Below are 20,868 nucleotides of genomic sequence, written 5' to 3' on the forward strand. Positions count from 1 at the left end.
GACCACTGCGTCAGAGTACGTGACACACCAAATTTAGCAGCATTCTTGACCCACCTATGACGAATCGTAACGCACCAACTACATGTAACATATACATGTTATCAGGATCGCAGCACAATTTTTCAGATGTGTGCACTATATAAGACGTAGTCATGTTCCAAGTTCAGAAAAAAGAGCAAAGTGTACCCGTGATCTGATTCAGACTTCCCTGTGGCACGATAAATACCAAAGGAGACTGTAAGACTATTACGATACCTTAATGCCAACGCAACGACTTCCTCAGGCACAGAGATAAAAGGAATTAGGCTACGTTATCCAACGCTGCAAGGCAATTCCATCTGTACAGCATATAGTTTGTGTTTTTATCCTTACACGTTACAGTTCTTTTTACGGGATATCAAGTTTTTAATCATTGAAGACGAATGCATTCACATTTGGAAATGTCACGCAGTCAGAGAGACATCAAGGTCTAGCTTGGACAGAAAACAGCAATCTTAATTTTGCTCTGATTCATTTGCCGAGCAGAAATCTCGTTCACCATGTTCACAACAGCTGTCCCCCAGACCAAGCCTCATCATCCCAGGAACGTATCCAAACCCCCTGCTAATCAGCCACCGATAGTCGCGACATTGTTGTCTGATCTTGTCCTTCAACGCATATGTTGTAGGAACAAACCTACAGTCTGTTTTGTGGCTGATCCCCGACAATTTGGCGCATCAGTCTTTTTTTGACAGACCCATGGTTGGCTGACAAGCAGCTCTCTCCCCCATTAACTACTCCGAGTGCTCAGGCTTCCTTGGCTGCCACGTGCTGCCGTGAATCCACAATGAGGGATGGCTGGTCCAAAGCTGATATGTTTTTCAGGGGAAAGTACACGGTTGTGCATATTCCAATGTCACTGGTCTCAGAGCCACATTTCCATGTCTTTTTCCAAAGAGTAAATGAAACCCAAATAATGCTCAAATAAAAAGAATTTGCGTAATTAATTTTGAGCTGGCACTTGCAGTTGCAGAATGTCTCTTTCCTTTGTAACTTAGACACTTGCATGTGGGTCATTCCATAAATATGGAGTCCACTTTTTGTTGTGTCCCCCTGTTACATCTGATATAAGATTGTGTAAATTCAGGACACATTCTTTAACCCTAACTCCCTAACATGATTTACTAGGAACCACACCCATCCTGGCAAATTCCAACACCATATGGGAAACTGAACACACACATATTTTTGACTTTGATTCTGGAGGTGTGCCAACCCAATGTAAAAGACTGTCAGTTTAGGGGTACTGTACCCATCCTGACAGATTCCAACAAAACATGCCGCTGGGATTTGATGGGTTGGGGGAGTTTACGGTTAATGCCTTCTCCAAGAGTGATTACCTAAAGTACCGGTGCCCGCCAACAAATAAAAAATAGGTTGAAGTCAATTGTAATGATACTTGCAGGGCAATTTGCCAACGTCAGGTTTTAATAGGGACAAAAAGATGCACTTTTGGACCCCTAATTTATGGACTGACGCATATGTTCATACAGCACTTGGAGCTCATCCATTCTTGCTCAGACAAAAATGGGAAACAGTCAGAAAATATCAAAGTTCAACTTAGTTTGCCCTCAATGATGCATACGCTGTCATATGTATGGGTGAGTTACTGCTGATGAAGTTGTTCCGGTTCATTTCCATTCCTTTTCATGTATTTTGCAATACACATTGAGTGAATTTGGGTCTGCTTACTGTTTTAAATGTAACTGAAAAATGTTTAAGTTCAGTCACAGTACATAAGATGTAACTTTATTACTGACTGTTTCATCTGTAGGCTGATTTCCTCATACCACCAAATGTTTCCCTTTTCCAGACTTTGGAAAAAAAAGTTGGATAATCCAAGTCCAAAATTTGTTTAACCCACTTCTTTGTAACTTCACCCACAATCAGATGTAAGTTGGTCACTGTGGGTATCAGCTGGACTCTACCGGCACATATGCAAATCCCAGTACCCCCACTTCTCTCCTGTTCCACTTTGAAACAGCTGGACATGTACGTAAAGTCCACATTTTGAAATGCTTATGAGGAGAATTCATGACACAAATCCCCCTAAATTCAATTACTGACCAGGCCCAGCCCAGCGGCCAAATTACCATCTCATCGACGGTCCCTCCGTCTTAACACCACCCCTCTCCCCTCACTCCAGAGTCAGATTTGGTATTCATTCAGCCTCTGCGTAACAATCTGGTCGGGGGTATTGTATTACAAACCCAGACGATACCTATCTACCATGGGCAGTCCGGTCGATCTTATCGCAGTCAAGTGTCGCTGGATGTTGGACTGTCTCTCTTTCCCCTCCTCCTCTACCGTCCTCTTCTTTTTTGTACCGTAGTCCTCTTTCTAGCAAACAAGAAATCGGGACAGTAAATGCCGTATTGATTGCGGAGAATCACTGGCCCATCTTCAGTTTCCGTCGCAAACAAGAGGGAAAGATGATTGACATAAAAACAAAAAAGAAGGAAAAGAGGTTGGGGGATGTTCCCAATACCTGGATGTAGTGAAGCCTTGTAGGAGTCTGTGTGGATCAATATTGCCTTCCTGAACTACGATGCCCCATCTTCTTGTCTTGTTTGTTGATCTTCTGCAGTTTGCACTATTTTATGTCGGCTATTCCAACTTCAGTGCACTTACAGCCCCACATCTCATGAATAAATTCCCCCAATTAAAGTGGCCTTGTCTCTCTACTGTTCAGTGTTGTGGTGAGAAACCACTTGTTTCTCAGAAAGTTCATATTTTGATCCCAAAAAAAGAATAAAAATCTGTTCGTTGCTGTTATCTGTACTCATTCCTCCCTTCTTTTTTTCCAGCTTGTGATTTACAATTTTCATTTCAATTTCAAGGTATAAACAATTGCTACTTTGCAGCATCACACAAGGACAGTTTCAAATTTCAGTTAACAGTTTCATCAAACGAACCACAGACGGGAATTTTTCACTTCTAATAAATTCCAAACAGGCCAAAGAAATTGGCTGGAGCAGGATTTGAAATTGCAAACGGCAGGTCAACCAATTTCAAAATCAAAATGTTAAATTTCAGTTTAAGGTTTCAAGGAGTACGTTTAGGTTTTCACAAATTACTCATGCCTTCCCCAACCCCTTGGAAATGTACATGGCACTTACGTCCCTACATCTAGAGAACTTTTTTTGTGGAGAGAGATAGAGTGAAGTTTTTTAATGCTTCAAGAAATTCCAAGTTTAATTTAAAAAGTGCTTATACTGAAAGCGTATTCCTGTTTTTTGTTACCTTGCAGTTAGAGAGACACACGCAATCAGAATGCTGTGCGTTGTGGATAGTCTCGTCAGAAGACGCGACCGAAGTGTTTTGTCAGGTAAGTGACCTTTTGTTTTTAAATTACCATACACATGCACACGCATGAAAGAAGACACCCCAACACAACACCGTAGTGGTTGATAGTTTACAACAAGTACATGTACATGTACGGTATAACAAATTTTCTCTCCTTTTTCTATTGCCTTTCCTAGAGCAATGATACAATTTCTGTGTCTATCACTCACTTGTAATATAACACTTGCATATTGCTCACGTTACTCTTACTGCATGTAACCAATACAAGCCGATATATTGAAAATTTATGAGATCACTCCTGTATTGTCTGCAAGAATCTTTCATGTATGTTGAGTGAGTCTACAATGTAGGTTACATGTACAAATCTTCTAATGTACCTTCTTAATATTCGTGACCATCATATTGAAAAACGATCTACATGTATACAATTCCCAGAATATTCTCCTGTGCTCATGAATTTGGCTTGCATCAGCTTCAAATTTAAAAGTGTGCCGAAAGTGGGTTATTGTACTAACATGCTAGTTTCGGGAGGAAAAATAATAAACAAACTACATATTATTATCAGTTTCCAAAAAATCTGCTAAGGCTGATCATGTACGTAGGCTTCTAACATGTGAGCCTCTAAAAAAATGATATAGTGATACGGTTAATCCCTTGATGCACTGTTAATCATTTGATGTACTTTTGATCCCCACTTGATCGTCATTGCAAATCCCTTGATGGATTTCACAGCTTTGCATTATGCATTCCGGCTTACTGTCTATTTCACACACTCGCTGCACTGTGGAATATAAACGCGGTTGATACTGATCAGAGGACAGCGTTTCACTTGACCTTGGCTCTTAAGATCCAACTGTCTGATAACCGTGACCAAAATTGACACTAATCCCAACGATAAATGGAAAGTTTTGACATCTACCGGTACATACTATGTAGAAGTACTTACAGGTACTCACGAAAAGGAAATCAAACCATTTAAAACCGGAACAAGAGTTGGCAAAATAAACCCATTTTGCTTTGATGATAGTTTTTGATAATTTGTCATGATTTTCCAGAGGTTTTCTGCACTATAGCCATTGGCAGTGCTTTACGGATTTTGATTCTGATGGCTAGACATCTTTAAACTGTTCAGTTGTATTTCTCCTCGTATAAAACAGCCTCTGTGGCCACAAAACCAATATTTGGCAAAAGAGTGGAGTCAGAAAGCCCACATTTTGCTTTTCACTTACATCCACATCACCAGGGTGTGTTTAATAGTATGTGACTTGAGTAAATCGTGCTGAATCTAATTGAGATGGAAACCTTATATTCTTCTATTGTTGGAATAACTTACCATCTTTGAAACAAACCAAGCTTTTGCTTCACCTGCCTCCTCTGCTCTTCTTCTTCTTATTACCCCCCTTCCTCCTCATCTCCCGTTCCCCTCAAATTGCCTCTTGATACTCCTCTCCCCGTCTACCTGCGTGACAGGTTTTGGGTAACAGGGTACTGGAGGAGGAATTACGGATGTTGGTAAGTCACTGGTTGCCATGGCAACCCGCATCATTGGACATCATCAAGTAGTTTGGCTGACTTTTGCATCCAGCTCCTCATTTCCCTTCCACCCAGCTTACAGGCCTCAACCCTCATTTGGGATCAGTTTGGTTCCAAATTGAGACTTTGTAGTTTTTCACACGTATTTTACTTTAGTCTTAAAGCCATGTAAATTTAGAGGCATCCCTCGCACAAGGTTTGACAAAAATGTTATACATTGTACTTGTTTGTTACCCTCCTCTGTTCAATATGCAAATATAGATCTTTGGTAACAATTCTAAAAATGGCAAAACGATAAAAAAACTGTGTAATAAAAACATATCAATGGTAACTAAAGACGTCATTGTGTTCTCCTTCCATATTTGACTGAATATTGGAGAACTTTTCTGAGTGGCCAAACAGGAAATTTTTTAAGGAGAAAAACAGTTTTAGCATTGGTAATTAGTTTCAGTGTACAAAATTGTGCTCTCAAGTACAATATAGTTATCGTACAAAACAGATGTGCATTCAATGCATTCAACATCGCAGAGTACAATTTTATAAACGAAACTTGGCTTGGTAGTTTGCTTAGCAGTGTGCCTGTTGATTAATGCCTCATCAAACATATCAATCTAGTTTCAATTTCTTCAGTCAATATGAAATTACTGTGGAAATTGTGCTATGTACTCTTGTTATGACCTGCATTGGAATGAATTTTTAAAATGGCTTCATTAGAATTAATTTCAAAAATGGCTTCAGTGATTTGTTTTTTTCACCAGAGTTTTGTACACGTTTCTCATGTCACTGCAGTACTTGATGGTTTTTACTTGCCGGTCATTTTTGTCAAGCCCTGTGTTCATTTTAGATCTACATGTACTGGTACAGCAGTGAGATTGCCCACCACTCACTCTCCCATAATTTTGTATTTCTCCCATTGTTTCACATTTCTGCGGTTATCTCAGATCTGCAAACAGATTGTCGTCATTAAAATTAAACAAATAAATCAATCATCCAAGGCTATTTTCTAAACGACACCCCCTTCTTAAATGTTTTTCTCCCAGCTCATTGCATGTACAATCAGAATCAGTACCATTATCAAAGTAGACTTTAGTAGACATGCCGTAGAGCAAGCTCCATAAAGTACACATTTATTCCTATGCATGCTTGCAGACTATTCAAGAGCAAATCATCCCTCCTGTGTGTGATTTCTATTCTATTCCAAACCATCACCAACATTTTGAAATTATGTGTAGTTCCACTCCCCATTCAGCCAATCTGTGTCCCCTTGCCCTCTCCCTGACAAACAACTCCCAGTGTATGTTCTTCAAATGTAGACGCTTGCAACCGACCCTACCAGTTTTTTTTAATATCAATTTGCTCCATCAGCTTTTGATGTACGGTAGTGTTCATTTCCGCATGATTTCTTAGCATTCATTTCCTTTTTTTTCCCCCGTATTGCCGTGATACCTCCTGATGTTAGCCTTGACATTGAATCTTCTCCAAGTCATTCTGTCCCCTTTTCATTTCAGTGATATTTGGCACGCCGTGTTTACCAATGTGTAATGGCGTAGCCCTATTGCTTGATGACTTTTTTTGGTTTGAGTATATCTTTCTTTCAAAGTTCTGGTTCAAATAACATGTAGGCTTCATTCAACATCTTATTTATTCGCAAATTCTGTTGTCATTGTGTGATTGTCTTGTATTTGGACGGTTTAAACCCACTATTCAGAACCGGGCAAAGACGCAGCCACATTGCATGCCCCTGTCCCATAGATATTACTTCCCCACCTCCATCCCTCATATGTGAAATATCAGCCACATGTAGTGCAGTAGTGCCAATAATTGCCTCAAACCCCCTGGGGGAAAGGTTGACAAGTCTGTCAGAATCGCAGCGCTGGTGTCTGGTTTAGTTGGGTTGTTTTTCTTAAAAGATTCAAATGTCCCCCGTGAAATTTGACAATTCAGTTCCTCAGCGGTTTGATTCAATCCAATTTGAGATTTGCTTGACCTGTTTTCTATTTTATTTCCTTGACCGATTTTCCATCTTGTGTTTTCCCCCACCCAGATACCGTTGAGTTGTTTCAACACGGTGGTCACAGAGGAGAGATCTATTACGCTGGATGATATTCCAGAGGTGAGACACGTTAACACCCTATCCCCTCCCCTCACCTCAATCTCGAAACCCCCCCCCCCCCCATCTTGCTTCCCTCACCCCAAACTGTACCCATCATGATGATATCACCAAATCTAAACTGATTATAGCAAGAATCCTCCAAAATCAACCTCTTTAATTGCTGGTACTTTCAAGGGGCATCAAGTTCTGTGTAAAGTAATAGTATATCGGCTGTACCGTCCTCAATCCTACAAAACCCTCCACTGTGTAAGAAACTAATGGCACACTCTTTGTACCTACCAAGTTTCAAGGGGCATCAAGCCCCATGTAAAGTCATAGTAGGTCAGCTGTACCTTCCTCAATCCTAAAACAAACCCTCAGAAACCTGATGGCATTTCAAGGATCTAGGAGGGTTAAAATTGAAAGAAACATGTTCATCTTAGGGTTTAAAGGTCTAAAAAGAGCAGAACCTAAAATTTCTGTTTTTGTTTTTTGTTTATTAATTATCTCCCTGATTTGAAATTGTTCATATGCTGTCCTTATATTCACAGCCCACTAAGAATATACTGATCTTAATAGTGGGATGATGTTTATGTCGGTTCATGGAAGGGAGGGGGGGGGGGGGTTTACAAGAACCATAAAAAGGTTTACCCTTGCGAGACAGACAGCCATCCGTGCTTGAGAATTGTGTCAAGCACCATAGAGAGCAGAGAGTGATCGCTCGTCTTGATGTTAGGCACATGAATGTAAGGGGCTTCTCCCTGGAAGATTGTATCGGATAACCCGCCTCATCCCACTCAGGACAAGATCCTGAGTCTTCAGGGTTACTAATCCGATTACCACTGAATGTACAGTGTCTGGGGAGTGGGTGTAGACGGAAGGAGTTGTAGGTCAAAGCAGCGTTAGTAAAAACTTACACGATACAACATTGAAATGGATGTAGCACAAAATTTAAGATGCATTCCAGAGAACATTAAACATACCTGTATTATATTGTTGGTTACAATTCAAGTTTCCACACGTGATTATCTGGGCCCAATTTCATGGCGCTGCTTAACAGTTAGCACAAAAGTTGTGTTTAGCATAGCAGAGAAATTTGCTAACCTTAAGCACTATTTCACGGCGTGTGTGTGCTAAGGGTCGCGTGTGCATGGAGATTTCCATTGTTACGTCACTAAGTTAAGCAAACTTTTCCTCCGAAGTAAGCGTGCCTTTTGCTGTGCTTATGCTTACGGTCTCCATGAAATACACGTAGATGGAGGCTCTGTTAGCAAAAAATTGTGTGCTTAGCAGCGCCGTGAAATTGGGCCCTGATGTGTGAAGTACATGTGTAATTTAACATGAGCAAAAGGGACTCTTAGGATTGATTCACTAGTTTTCAAACACTGTTCCCCACCCTTGGATTTACTTGAGATGCTCCAATGAGGTTCTCATAACCTTGGGCTAATTGCACACTTCAGATCCACCTGTCAATCCAGAACTGTTTGGAAGCCTTGAAATGTCCAAACCAAATTGAAATATCCCAAACGTGTGGCTTCATGTTATAAGAAGTTCAGTTCCAGAGGCAGAACAATATGGACATGTATTGGGTTGTCGTCCCATAAACTCAGGGTCCTAATAATCTCCCAAACGCAAAACTGTAGACAAAGTCATGATTTGAAAGCCTCCCTAGGATTCTGACAATGATACTTCCACACCAATCATGTGCAATATCGTATAAGTTTTGAGCCTACATGTACATGTACATGTAGACACGCAATTCTCATGTACAGTATATTAGGACAATCTTTAACCCCTACTTGTTTTTGTGCATTTGCCAACAGAACAGCAGAACAGAGCTTGAACAGAAAATGGACATGAAGATCGACTCATTGCTCTGTGTCCCCGTCATCAACCAAGCGAGGTCAAAGGTCGTTGCCGTGGCCTGCTGCATCAACAAAATTGGAGCACCCAGGTCAGATGCTCATCTCAAAAGTTTGCCTTTATTTGTTAAATCAATTTGTCATTTTGGCAAAACTTTAAACACCCCCTATTGGAGAACTGTCAAAATTTCATTAAATTCAAGCAAGCAAGTATGTAACGTAGGTTTAAGATAAGTATGAGAAAGATATGTTGATCAGATATTAAGATAAAGTCAAGGAAAACTAAGTAAGAAATCCATTCAAGTTCTGATAATATATTCAAAACAAAGAAAAGAAAGCCCTGGTCGGTCTTTGTCCAGTGTTCACCCTGTCACATACATGTAATACAAATAACCTTCAGCTAATGGAGTTACAGACTTATTAAATTTCCCAACACAAATATGCTGTGTACTAAGAAGATTAAAAGATAAAGACTTGGCTCATGAGCCATAGCCATTCCCTGAAGTTCTAAAAGCTGATTTCCCACCGAACCGACTAGCTGAAAGGCTCAAAAGTCATTGGTGTACGGAAACAAGTTACGACACACTCCTGAATGTGTTTTTATTCCTCCATGATGCTCCTAAGGCTAGAAGTCATTATCATACAAGACACTTATGCTAACCATTTCCAAGAAGGATGGAAATTAATCTCTAAATCTGATTCATCACCTCAAACCCTTCCCCCCCCCCATGAAAAAAAGTTTTATTAAATCAGCAAGCCCTTGCTGAATATGTGTTTGCAAGGCAAAGCAAGACTGATTGGCAAAGCCGCAAGATAAAGTCAGTCGCTGTAGCTAATCCAATCTAATGCCAATTTTCTGGCCGATTCATTGACTGCTCTCATGAGATCTTTGTCTGCCATGCAGCCAAGCAGAATACTTCATAGCGGGGGCGATTTTTCTTTTTAGGGAAGGGAGAACGCTTCTTGCATGTTTTACATACATGTTTTGGATCATACTATTATACTAATGTATCTTGGTGTCGTACTTTTTCCCCCCTAGATTTGGGCAGGAAGATGAGGAGGTTGTAAGGCACTGTTTCCGCTACACGGTACCCGTATTAACCAGTGTCATGTCATTGCAGAAAGAGCGGCAACTCAAACAAGAAACACAGGTATGGAACACTGCCCACTATGCATGCATACTGACTGGATAGCTATGCCCATTATACCGTACATTAACTTATGTTGCTTATTGACCAGTTTGCCCCCAGTCTTCAAAATATGGCCGCCGTAATATGAATGTTCTACACGTACAGTGCAGTTCGCGCTGTGTCAAGATTTGACATGCTTTTTGTTCAGGTACACATTATGATCTAAAAAGGACCATTTTTCGATTGATTAAATAAATATTTCCAAACGTCGTTAAAAGTGAACTGCGACTTTCAAAAAATGAACCATTACGTTTAAAACAATGGGAACCGTGGTTTTCAATGTGTTAGCCTGTCGGTACATTATTAGTTATCCCGCGAGTGCGAGTGGAACACTGAATAATATAGTGCTGTTCCACAAACCACGAGGCCGAAGGTATGTGGGACGCAAGACGCACTACATTTTCCGTGTTCCGTGAGCGCAATAATGAATTTGTCTTCAAGCAAACTTTGAAGTTGGAACTTTGAAGTTGGAATTAGCACGCTGTACATGAACCTTTCTCAATGAAAGCCATTTCCTCAGCAGTTTGCATTACCAAATGGAATCAGCCTTGTCAGTGAGTGTTCGTGGAACACTCACAACACTCAGATCTAGACGACTGAATGAAAAATTACAGAGAAAAAGAGATAAGGAAAAAAAAATGTTGTCCTAACTGAAGACCTTGGGGATGCATTAAGACATTTCACACTCAACAAACTTGGGGATGCAAATGCAACTAGCCAGAAGCAAAGGGTGCATTTGTTAATGACAATAACCTCGTCTTCCTGCAGTATTTGTTAGCTTAAGGGATATGTACTCGGGGCATTGCCCCGTGCGTTGTGTCTTTAACATATGCATGCCCGGATCCATTAGAGCTCTTCTCTCCAATTTGTTTTCGTAACTCGTTGCGTAAAGCAAGCCGATATGTTAGGCTCAGAAACAGGAATATTGTCTGGACGGGAGAGTGAATATTCCCGCTAGAACTCTAATTGGGTTTTTATTGAATTTTGCAATAAGTCACGTTGTGGAGTTGCATTTACTTACAAATTTCACAATTAAAGAATTCCATTCACAATTTCATTAAAAAAAATATCAGAATGGTTGAAGGGATATACCTGTAATTGACCAAAGTGAGATTCAAACCAATGCATTAATTTGTCAGTGTTTGAAGACCGCTAGCATAGAGCTGGATACTTGTCGTTCAGTTGGTAAGGCACTAGTACGGTATTCTAAAGATTGAGGTTGAAATTGTACAGGAAAAAGCATGTAAAAGTGGGCATGAGACATTCCGTTACCGATCTCATTATTGTTCGTAATTCTTGGAAATAATAGGTAGTGGTACTATTATTTATTTCCACTTTCGTTATTATTTTCAAACCAAATTATGTATTCAACAAATTCAGCCTAGCAACTTTCCATTAGTAAGTTGACTTACACATACCTGTTGCATGGTAAATCTGATTTTGTTTCATTCCTTTTATTTATTTTGCAGTCTATGCTTCAAGTGGCCAAGAACCTCTTCACACATCTAGGTAGGTTGCATGATGACGTGACCGCTTGGTTCAAATTCCCGCCCACCCCAAACCCCTTTGTCAGTAGATTAGATTTCTATCCCCCTTTACCTGTAGAAGATCCCGACCAAGTAGGGGAAGAGAATATAGTGACTGATTGGTTGGCAGGTGCTGACTTGCTGACCAATCAGATTGAAGCACAGGAAGCCCTAGCCAATCGGGTCACAGGACAGAGTCCAAGCAAGGAAAGGTTGGCGTCCGAGAAGAGGCGCAGCCGTCCATCCAAAGTGGCTCCTTATCCAGCACAGCCCACGGCCGAGGACAGGCAGCGTAGGCGTGGCTCACGCTTGTCCCCGCCTCCCAGACATACCCTCAGACAACTCCAGAATCAAAAGAAGAGAAAGTTGTCTGAGTTGGAAGCATTCCCAACTGAGGAGTTGCCATCCTCTGAGGTCCTTGCCGAAATGGAAAGGGACACGCTCAATGCTCTGGAGGAGCTGGGCCACTCAAGTTACAGCCCTGCTCCTGGAGGTCTGACGCCACCCCAAGATGACCTTGAGTCTGCGACCTGTGACCCAGCTGCTCTGGCTTCGTCGTCGTCAGGCAGCCTGGAATATGAGAGCGCCTGTGGCTGGGACGAACACCTTGGCACAAGAGAGAAGGCCAAAGATTTCCAAGCCGCAAATGATGAGGCAGACATGAAGCTGCTCCAAGATTCCCTGAAGAAACTCGCCCAGAGCCATGACGATGATGATGACGACGACGCCAATCCACTGTTTGACCCAGAGAGCGTGCCCTCCACCGAGGTAGTACAGCATGTCCATTTCAGTCAGGAATCCTCATCAACTGATTTACCAGGCACCCAGAGATCCCAACCAAGCACCACTGATATAACGCCACCCTCGATACTCCTACATCGCCCAAGCCCCAAAGGCCAATTAGAACCAGGGTCTGCCTCATCCATTCACCGAGCTGATTGGGAGACCGCAGAGGTGGACAGCCAATCAGGAGCAGGGTTACCAAGTCGACAGGGCAGTGTTCTTGAGTTGGATTGGTCCCCTGGTACCCTGAGTGTCCACTACACTGACCAGCCGCCCTCTGTTCTGTTGCAGGAAACTTGTATGTACTATAAGCTGTTGATTTCTGAGTTGGTTGATCGTTCAATTCTTGGTTGATTGTGGATTTCTTGGTTGATTGTTGATTTCTTGGTTGATCTTCCAGTGTTCATCCAGCAGTTACATGCAATTTACTTGCCATGTTAATTGTATTCTTGTGTTCAGTTATCCAAGTGTTGGCTTTTCATCTGTTATCAGTGCACTGAATTAGTGGTTGATTGCAATTAAAATTCATTCAATCTTGAATACTAATCTTAATGATTGTCAATTTTCAAATTTTTTTTCGAAATAATTTTGATTGGTTTGGTTCATTACTAAGAGATCATCTTCAAAGAGATCATTAAAATGTTGATTTGGTTTGGTTTAATAATATACAACTATATTTTTCAAACTTTTTTTTTGTTGCTTATAATTCTTTCATGAATTTCTCAGTTGAGTTACTAGACTCGTTTGCTTGACAACATTTTTGGGGGCATATTCTCAATTTTATTCAAACTACCATAATTTTTATGCTAGATTACTTACATGTACACTCGCAGTTGTTTCCTATCCCATTCAAACAGCTGTATTCACGAGTAACAACTCATAATAACACTTGAAATGATAATTTTGAAATAATAATCCAGCTAGAGGGAGGATTTTGTGAGAGATATCCCGAGAGTTTGTTCTGTCACAATTGTATGTCATCACAACCCTCTTCGCTTGTTTGGATAAATGAAATAATATCACATGCCTCGACGATGACGATAATTTTGCACAATTTCCTTTCCTGAGTTTGAAGAAACCCCAAAAATACATTTAAGACCACCACTAAATATTGAATTTCAGTAACTGGATAGCAGAATTGAATTAGTTTGTTGGCCATAAACCACGATCTTACTTCTGGGTGATTGGATTCTCTGAGATTGATGTCATCAATCGACTTCTGTCTCTTCAATCTAAATGGTCGTTCGGTTGTCTGCGTATGTCATTCATCAACCGTACGTCTTATGACGCACGCTACTGGCTGCCGAGCCATCTCGCAGAGTTGAACCATTCCAAATTCTCCCCCCCCCCCCCCTCCTGACCAGGGGTTTTTCAATCTTACTTTCGCATCCAACTTCAACTTCAGGTTCCACTTTCATGATTTGAGGTCCCTGGCATGAGACACTGGCTCATTTTTCAGATCCATTTTCAGCCACTTGAGATTGAGTTACGATAATTTGAGGTTGAACATTTTCCCTCAAAGTACATGTAGGTTACTGCTTGAAGTCCGTTATGCTTTCAAATGTTGTTTTTTAATTGTCAACTTGCTTGCTCTTTTCTGCAAAGAATGTCACCGTTGTTTTGCTCACGGACATATTGATTCATCAGAGAGCAAGTTCAGCTTAAATCTAACCACAGGTTCTCATAGGGCAGTCAACCTGATATTTGCACTTGTCTTTCAAATCAATGCAGTGCACTTCAAAAGCATTTGGAATGAATTCATAGAATGCGGCCAACATTGTTGAATGTCTCGAAATGTAACACCCAAAAATGATATTCGCCCGTAGCAAGGATGCCTTAATTGAGCAAGCACTGGATGTGGGCGACAATGAGTGTTGAATGTCTAGACACATTGGAGTGTCTTTGACATGGCTGGTCCATGTACGTAGTTTTTCTACACATTTTATTACGAGTATACACAGAAATGTCATTCTGCAGTTTTCTAAGACTATAGACTTTTGGAGTCAAGTTGACTCTGATGCTGTTCTTATCTTGCACTGTAATCACTTTAAATTAATTGAACACTCGTTTTCTTCACTTCTTATATTTGATTTTCTGTGATAGTCTTTGTGATAGTATCAATTTCACTCACCTAAATGGCTCCTCAAATAGAGTTTCACTAACTGCAGTCATATTTAGAATTGTCCTGCATGCATTTGCCAAAATATTACTGCTGAAATTATCATTTGCTTATCAGCAAGAGTAAAGCCAGCAGGTTTGCAGAAATCCAATTCCTTCCTGTTCCCGAATCCTCTCCCCTTTTGCCAGAAAGCTCACCCCCTTTGGAGGTGAATCCATCACGCAAGAGCCTTCATCATGCCCATGTTAAGCCTCCGTGATCCCCTCAAACCCCTTGCCTCTCCTCCCTTCTTTCTTTAATCAACATGCAAATTCTGTTCCCTGGCAATTCCATTAGGGGACTGCGTCCTTTCCCCACTTCCCCCCTCGGGCAACAAGGTTCGACTCCCTCGTTCGCTTTTTTTTTTTCCTGTCCAAAGTCGCAACTCCTCTCTCACCTGGCTTTCTGTCTTGTACGTTCCCCGTGGCTGCACGGACACAAACGTTACAGTTGTTAAAAAGAATCGTAATCCGACTTATCCACCCAATCAGCGCCTGTTGTTGTTACAAAACGTGGGGTGGTAAAAAACAAAAATGGCCAAATCCGGGCTGAGTGGCAGTGCAGCTGTTGACGGCCGGGCAGTGTGTGTCCGTGGGTGAGGATCGAATTTGCTGCTGTTTGAGAGAGATGTCAGAGTGACATGGCTTAAAGGTGCTACTCGGTGATAAGTGCCGGCCAAATGGACTTGTTTGTTGCCACTTCTCAGACGTGTGGTGTTGAATATCAAGCCGTGTGCGTCTCTCCTGCTGGAGCATTATTGTGGAACCCTTACGGAACTCTTGTCCAGTTTCCGATGATTCTTGACCGGACTCGATGTGTGGGATTTACCTTAATGCAGGCAAAATTGAACTCTTTGTACAAGTGTCATCATGTCTTATTTCAGCTGTGTACTTTATGCACTCTGCCGGAACCTCTTCAAAATATTTAAAACTTCATGGTGAAAGTCTTCCTTTGTTAACTTGTTTGGACATGTAATCATATGTCCGGAAAAACAACAAATAACACTAGAAGTACACCATAACTTCTGTCCCAGTGTGCCTTATTAAAACCAACATTTACCAGACCATTCTCAAAGAGAGGTAAAAAAAAAAATGTTTCAACATCACTCCATCACTATGTGGAATTATACTGCTAGAAATCATATACATAATACATTAGGATCATGTACATATTACAAAGGAAACTCACAAATTTAAGCTGCAAAAGAACTTCCTACAGTTATGCCAATGAAGTGTGACTCAAGCAGTGAGTTGTGAAAATCTAACAACGGCCAAAATTACGCATGGAAATGTTCAACTTCTCATACATTGCGGACCGGATGCGCCCTGTGATTACCAGTGCACTAATCGTTCATCCGGGTGCATCATTGGCAGCACTGATGCAGGAAAGCTGGCCAGAGATGCAAACGTAATTGGATTTTTATATGCATGACATATGTCTGGCTTCAATTTAGTTTGCATAAGACTGCCCAGATATTTTGGGCGTGCGGCAGTGCAGCTTCCATTGTGAATTTTCGTTACAGTACGCATGCTACGTTTGTTACATCTCTGTATTTTAATTTTACCAGATTTGTCTCAAAGCTATATTAGGATCTTTACTCTTTCACATTTGAAGATACACAAAATCGACGATGGCAATTTTAAACCACAAAAGCAATACATGTGAATCAGTTGGATTGTTTGTGTTTTTGGAACACACTGGTGAAGGACTTGTGATTGTCACTGCCTCAGCTTAAAAAAAAATACACAATGATTACAAGTTGATTACACAAAGAATCACGTCGGCATTGACGTCACCGTGATCCTGTTTGTGACCCACCTTTGTAGCAGAAACATGGCACCCTGAGGTACAATCTCAGTATAATCACGTTAGCATTCCACCCTCTCAGGCCCCTAGATTGCGACCTCCTCCCCCCCCCCCCCTTTCCTCAATTCGGGCCCGAGGCCCCAACCTCGCACTTCCCACGTCATGTTTTCACAGCTCGGTTGTGCTTATACCCTGATGTGCTCTGACACTTATTAGCTTGAATTCCAGCCAGGGCTGGACACTGTTTCTTTAATGTCAGTGCTGTCCGTGCCCTGCATTCTGTGAAAAATTCAAGACCGTTGGCATCAAAAGAAATGCAAAACCGTGATTTTTTTTTTTTTTTTCTGTTAACCTTTCACATAATGTGCATTTACACTAACAGTGTTTAAAAAAATTTATCAGTCATAACGAAGCTGAAAGTTTAAGTGCAGTTTCAATCAGAATTTTCTTTTAATTAATATTGTATTTAATAGCAAAGTATTTTTTACTCTGGGTTTTCATGTTTACTTAATTACATATATTAAATAATTTGAAAGTTATTGTGAATTTCCAATAAATATTTAGTTATTATTGCATTCTAACTTTACTAAATATTTTTTAAAGACTTCCATGTTCCTTCTTGTGTTTGTTTTTCAATTCAAGCTTACCAGTTTTTGGAATCTATTTTTCAAAAATGTACCTTTCCCCCTTAAATGCTTGTTAACAGTAACATGTATATAATTCATTTGTATTTGTTAAGTCCTGTAATTCTATTAAACTAACTTTGTAATTGACATTTTTCCATCTAATGTACGTTGCAAAATGAAAAAATTATTACCATCAGTCAATATACTTTATTGCAAATTGTTTTGTGATTCCATTCGAATTCCATTTGATTGATTTATGGAATCCCGTCTATTTTTCTCTTAGATGATGTACGGATACTGTTGAGGGAAATTATGATGGAAGCAAGGAACCTGACTCAAGCAGAAAGGTCAGCAGAAAATCTCCTTATTTATTTAGCTGCAAAATGTTTCCAAACATAAGCAATATTTCCTGACGTCTCACCAAATAATATGATATTGATTTTTTCAGACTTTGCTGAAGTTCCCTCCATTCTTCATCTTTGTTTTTTATGAATCTCATCTGCAGAATTTTGTTAATTAGTCTCAGCTTTCATTCATTTATCTCAAATCTTTTTCATTGTTTTTTTCTTCAAACTGGAATTTGTTGCAGGTGTTCCTTGTTTCTTGTAGAGAACGATGAACTTGTAGCCAAAGTATTTGATGGGCATGTCTTAGATGTAAGTACAAATCCCTTGTCTTATCCTCCTCCCCTTGAAATGACAGTAACAATTGTAAGAGCAGTGTTAATGATCACTGCCGTGCCTGTGCATGGAGTTCTAAGCCAAAGGAAATGTTCTTTCTTAAATAACTTGTCCTTTTTCACTAGAAGATGCTTTCGCAGATGTACGTGCGTCACACTCGAACCCTGGGATAATCATTGTTAATCAAGTTCCTCACCTGAGCAATAAAAGCTGTAGTAATAAATATAATGGAGATGTTTTGCATGTGAGCGAATATTGTAAGAACGACGGATGGACCATCATTTTGTGTGATCTAATGACGACTTAAGCTGTCACTTTAAATTACGAAGTTGCCATTTCTAAATAACGAAATAGCTGATAAAGGCTCTTCATAGGAAAGCACATGCATCAGCATAAACTGTTAATTGTGAACTGTTTCCGTAAAAAGAAAGTGCGTGCATATACGCACATAAAGGTACTTCATATTATTTCTTTTTTATTTGTATTCTGTATGTTATTGTGGAGTCGCTGCACTCTACCCTGCCACTGCAAAGCACTGGCTCTGACACATTAACTGCAGTTACTAGATCCTCTTGCTTGCAGGGCTCTGGACTACATCTTAGATCCTGGATGCTGTTGCTTTTATTTTTATTTCTTCCTTCAACAGGAGATGGGAGAGGTTCGGATACCAATCACTCAGGGCATTGCTGGACATGTAGCCACAACTGGTTGGTTGCTTTCCTTTCTTGTCTTTCCCTCCAAGCCACACCCCAACTTCTTTCATTTACCCTTGTCCACCCCTTTTCTGACTCTTTTATGCCTGATAATTTCATTCGGTCAACCAAAATGACTTAGAATTACAGCCAATTGATTTTTTTTGGCAGTCTGTCAATAATGCATATTTTTTTTGGAAAGTCCAAAATTCAGTGCATAGTCTGTCCACCTTTTGTATTTCTCAGGTAAGAGAAAAATTAGTCATGTGATATAGAACTCCGGATTACATCTTAGAGAAATTGTCACGATGTCACTGAAATGATTCTGATTCAGAGTAGATTTCATTTTGCACGTACCAAAATTAGAATAAAATTGTAGAAATTGTTACAGTCACCAATTATCATTTGCCATCAATGTCTTTAAAGTAACATCTTTCAAATTACCACAGTTTTCTAATGCTGTATTATATACAATTGAAAATCTTGGTTGCACAGTTGCCAATTCAGTTAACCCAATCGTAGGCGTGTAATGTTTTCACGTCTGCTTTTCTTAGCCGGAAAGTGAACAGGCCTCCTCTCATAAACTGTTCTTTTGTTTACTTCCCAAAACCTAAAGGCAAAATCTTGAACATCAAGGACGCCTACTCGCATCCTCTCTTCTACCGTGGGGTGGACAACAGCACCGGCTTCCGGACCCGCAACATCCTCTGCTTCCCCATCAAGGATCGCTCAAGTGAGTGTGCAGAAGGAGGTCAGGACACATTTATTAGCCAATTTTTCTAATCCTCGCATTCTCTCTCAAAAAAAGAGAAGCATCTGTTGCCGAGAACTAACCACCCACTGAGATCTTCTCTGCATCACCTTCATCTCCATACTCACTGCTTCCTTTAACACAACTCACACTGAGCTGAGGTGAACCTTTTCTGTTTTGGTTTGAGATTTTCTCAGGGGCCCTGCTGCTGAGATGGATGTAGAATAAGAATCTGTAATGTTAGTTGGGCTGTTACCACAACGTTTTTGTGCGTTTGTTGTGAAAATCTGTCAGCAGTAGTTACTTGAAAGTTGGTGTCTTCCAAGGAGCCCTGCCGCTGAGCTATTGCTTTGAAGATCTGCCCTTCATATATTCCGACCGCATATTTTAATGTGGAATTTTGCAGCTTTCCTTTTGAAGGGTATTAGAATCTTTGAAAAATAAATGGAGAATGGAAATTTACCAATTGTGAAGAGTTTTGGAGAAGCACTTCAGGGCAAGCTTTAACAGGAAGCCTTGCCGCTGAGATGAGTGGCATCTTGTAGGACCTAGCATCGAGCATTGCCTTTTGGGGCTTTTGAGGTCCTTTGAGAATTTAGAGTCCTGGAAAAGTGATTCATTAAAAAAAAATAGGATTGTCCCCTTATTTTTTTTTAAATGTGTCAAAATAGAGGATAAGTCAATTAGAGAACTTTGGGTGTTGTATTTGATTGTTGATTTCCTGTCCTTGAAGCCTTACTACACTGTTGTTAGAGGTTGTTTGGTTCAAGTTTCCGTCTTTGATATTTTGTTTGGAAGTGCATGGTGTTGATTTCTCCACCAGATGTCTGAGTATTTGCTGTGTTCCTGGATAGATAAGATATTCTGTTGAGCAGTTGTCCATGTAATGTCCTCAAACCTGCACCATCAAGACTTGTTTAGAAGACTTATACTCTCCTTTTGTTTGGCAACTATCCAATCCTGATTCAATGAGTAGATTAAACGTTTCAGGAGTGACCATAGAGCTAACGGTTTTGATGTGACATGTTCCTTGTTTGAAGCCTCCACTCTCCTTTTGTTTGGCAACTATCCAATCCTGATTCAATGAGTAGATTAAACATTTCAGGAGTAACCATAGAGCTAACGATTTTGGTGTGACATGTTTCTTGTTTGAAGCCTCCATTAACCGATCTTATTTTCCCTTTCCCAGTTAACCCCAGCCTTCACTTCCCAAATGTTATCCACAAACGTGAATGTCTTAGAGTGTTGTTTTGCTGTGACATGTCACGGACACATGTTTACACTGTCCCTGAAGTGCATTGTCACATTGCTGTTTTTCACGCTTCAGGTTTTGTGCGCCATCTTCACGGCTGTCAAGTTCACCAGATTGCACAGGCTGAAGTGCCATGCTCAAACGTTGTTTCAGTACATTTAAGAAAAAACACATCCAATTCCCCATCCTCCTGTTTTTTTGGTTTTATTTAAAAGTTTCTGTGTATGAATGAATTTCATCCCATCCCAGTCAAATCATGAAGGGGAAGTGATTTGTTTCATTCAGTTGAATTGAGTTCAATCCAGTCCCATCATTGCTTGTTCCCTCTACAAATCAAGAAGTCCAATTGGGGAATTCCCTGAGGCGTGATGACATAGTTACCTTTTCTGGGATTGACACAGTAGGGCATGTGATGAGATTGCACTGTGCACTAGTTACCAATCTCTGGACAGAACATCAGCCAAACAAAAAAGAGAAGCGGCTTTAGAGAAACTCTTATGTGAAACATGGTCAAAGAATTCAATTCAGTGCTTTGACTGAAACTGAAAGTTCATTTAAAAAAAAACAATCAA

At 40.4% G+C, this 20,868-nt stretch overlaps 1 protein-coding gene across 2 annotated transcripts in view; it reads left to right on the plus strand.

Annotated features, from left to right (window-relative positions):
- LOC119728767 (cGMP-dependent 3',5'-cyclic phosphodiesterase-like) overlaps positions 1-20,868 on the plus strand; it is a 118,443-nt gene that overhangs the window by 78,340 nt on the left and 19,235 nt on the right. Inside the window, exons 9-18 of one of the 2 annotated variants that reach the window (XM_038201146.1) lie at positions 3,290-3,367; positions 4,816-4,857; positions 6,923-6,991; positions 8,794-8,924; positions 9,872-9,983; positions 11,492-11,531; positions 17,205-17,268; positions 17,511-17,577; positions 18,248-18,308; positions 18,910-19,044. In XM_038201146.1, coding sequence (XP_038057074.1) covers positions 3,290-3,367; positions 4,816-4,857; positions 6,923-6,991; positions 8,794-8,924; positions 9,872-9,983; positions 11,492-11,531; positions 17,205-17,268; positions 17,511-17,577; positions 18,248-18,308; positions 18,910-19,044 — 799 coding nt within the window. The remainder of the gene's footprint in view (positions 1-3,289; positions 3,368-4,815; positions 4,858-6,922; positions 6,992-8,793; positions 8,925-9,871; positions 9,984-11,491; positions 11,532-17,204; positions 17,269-17,510; positions 17,578-18,247; positions 18,309-18,909; positions 19,045-20,868) is intronic. The other variant, XM_038201147.1, reaches the window with a different exon arrangement.

Source organism: Patiria miniata, unplaced genomic scaffold (assembly GCF_015706575.1).
Source record: "Patiria miniata isolate m_02_andy unplaced genomic scaffold, ASM1570657v1 HiC_scaffold_20, whole genome shotgun sequence".
Classification (NCBI taxonomy): domain Eukaryota; kingdom Metazoa; phylum Echinodermata; class Asteroidea; order Valvatida; family Asterinidae; genus Patiria; species Patiria miniata.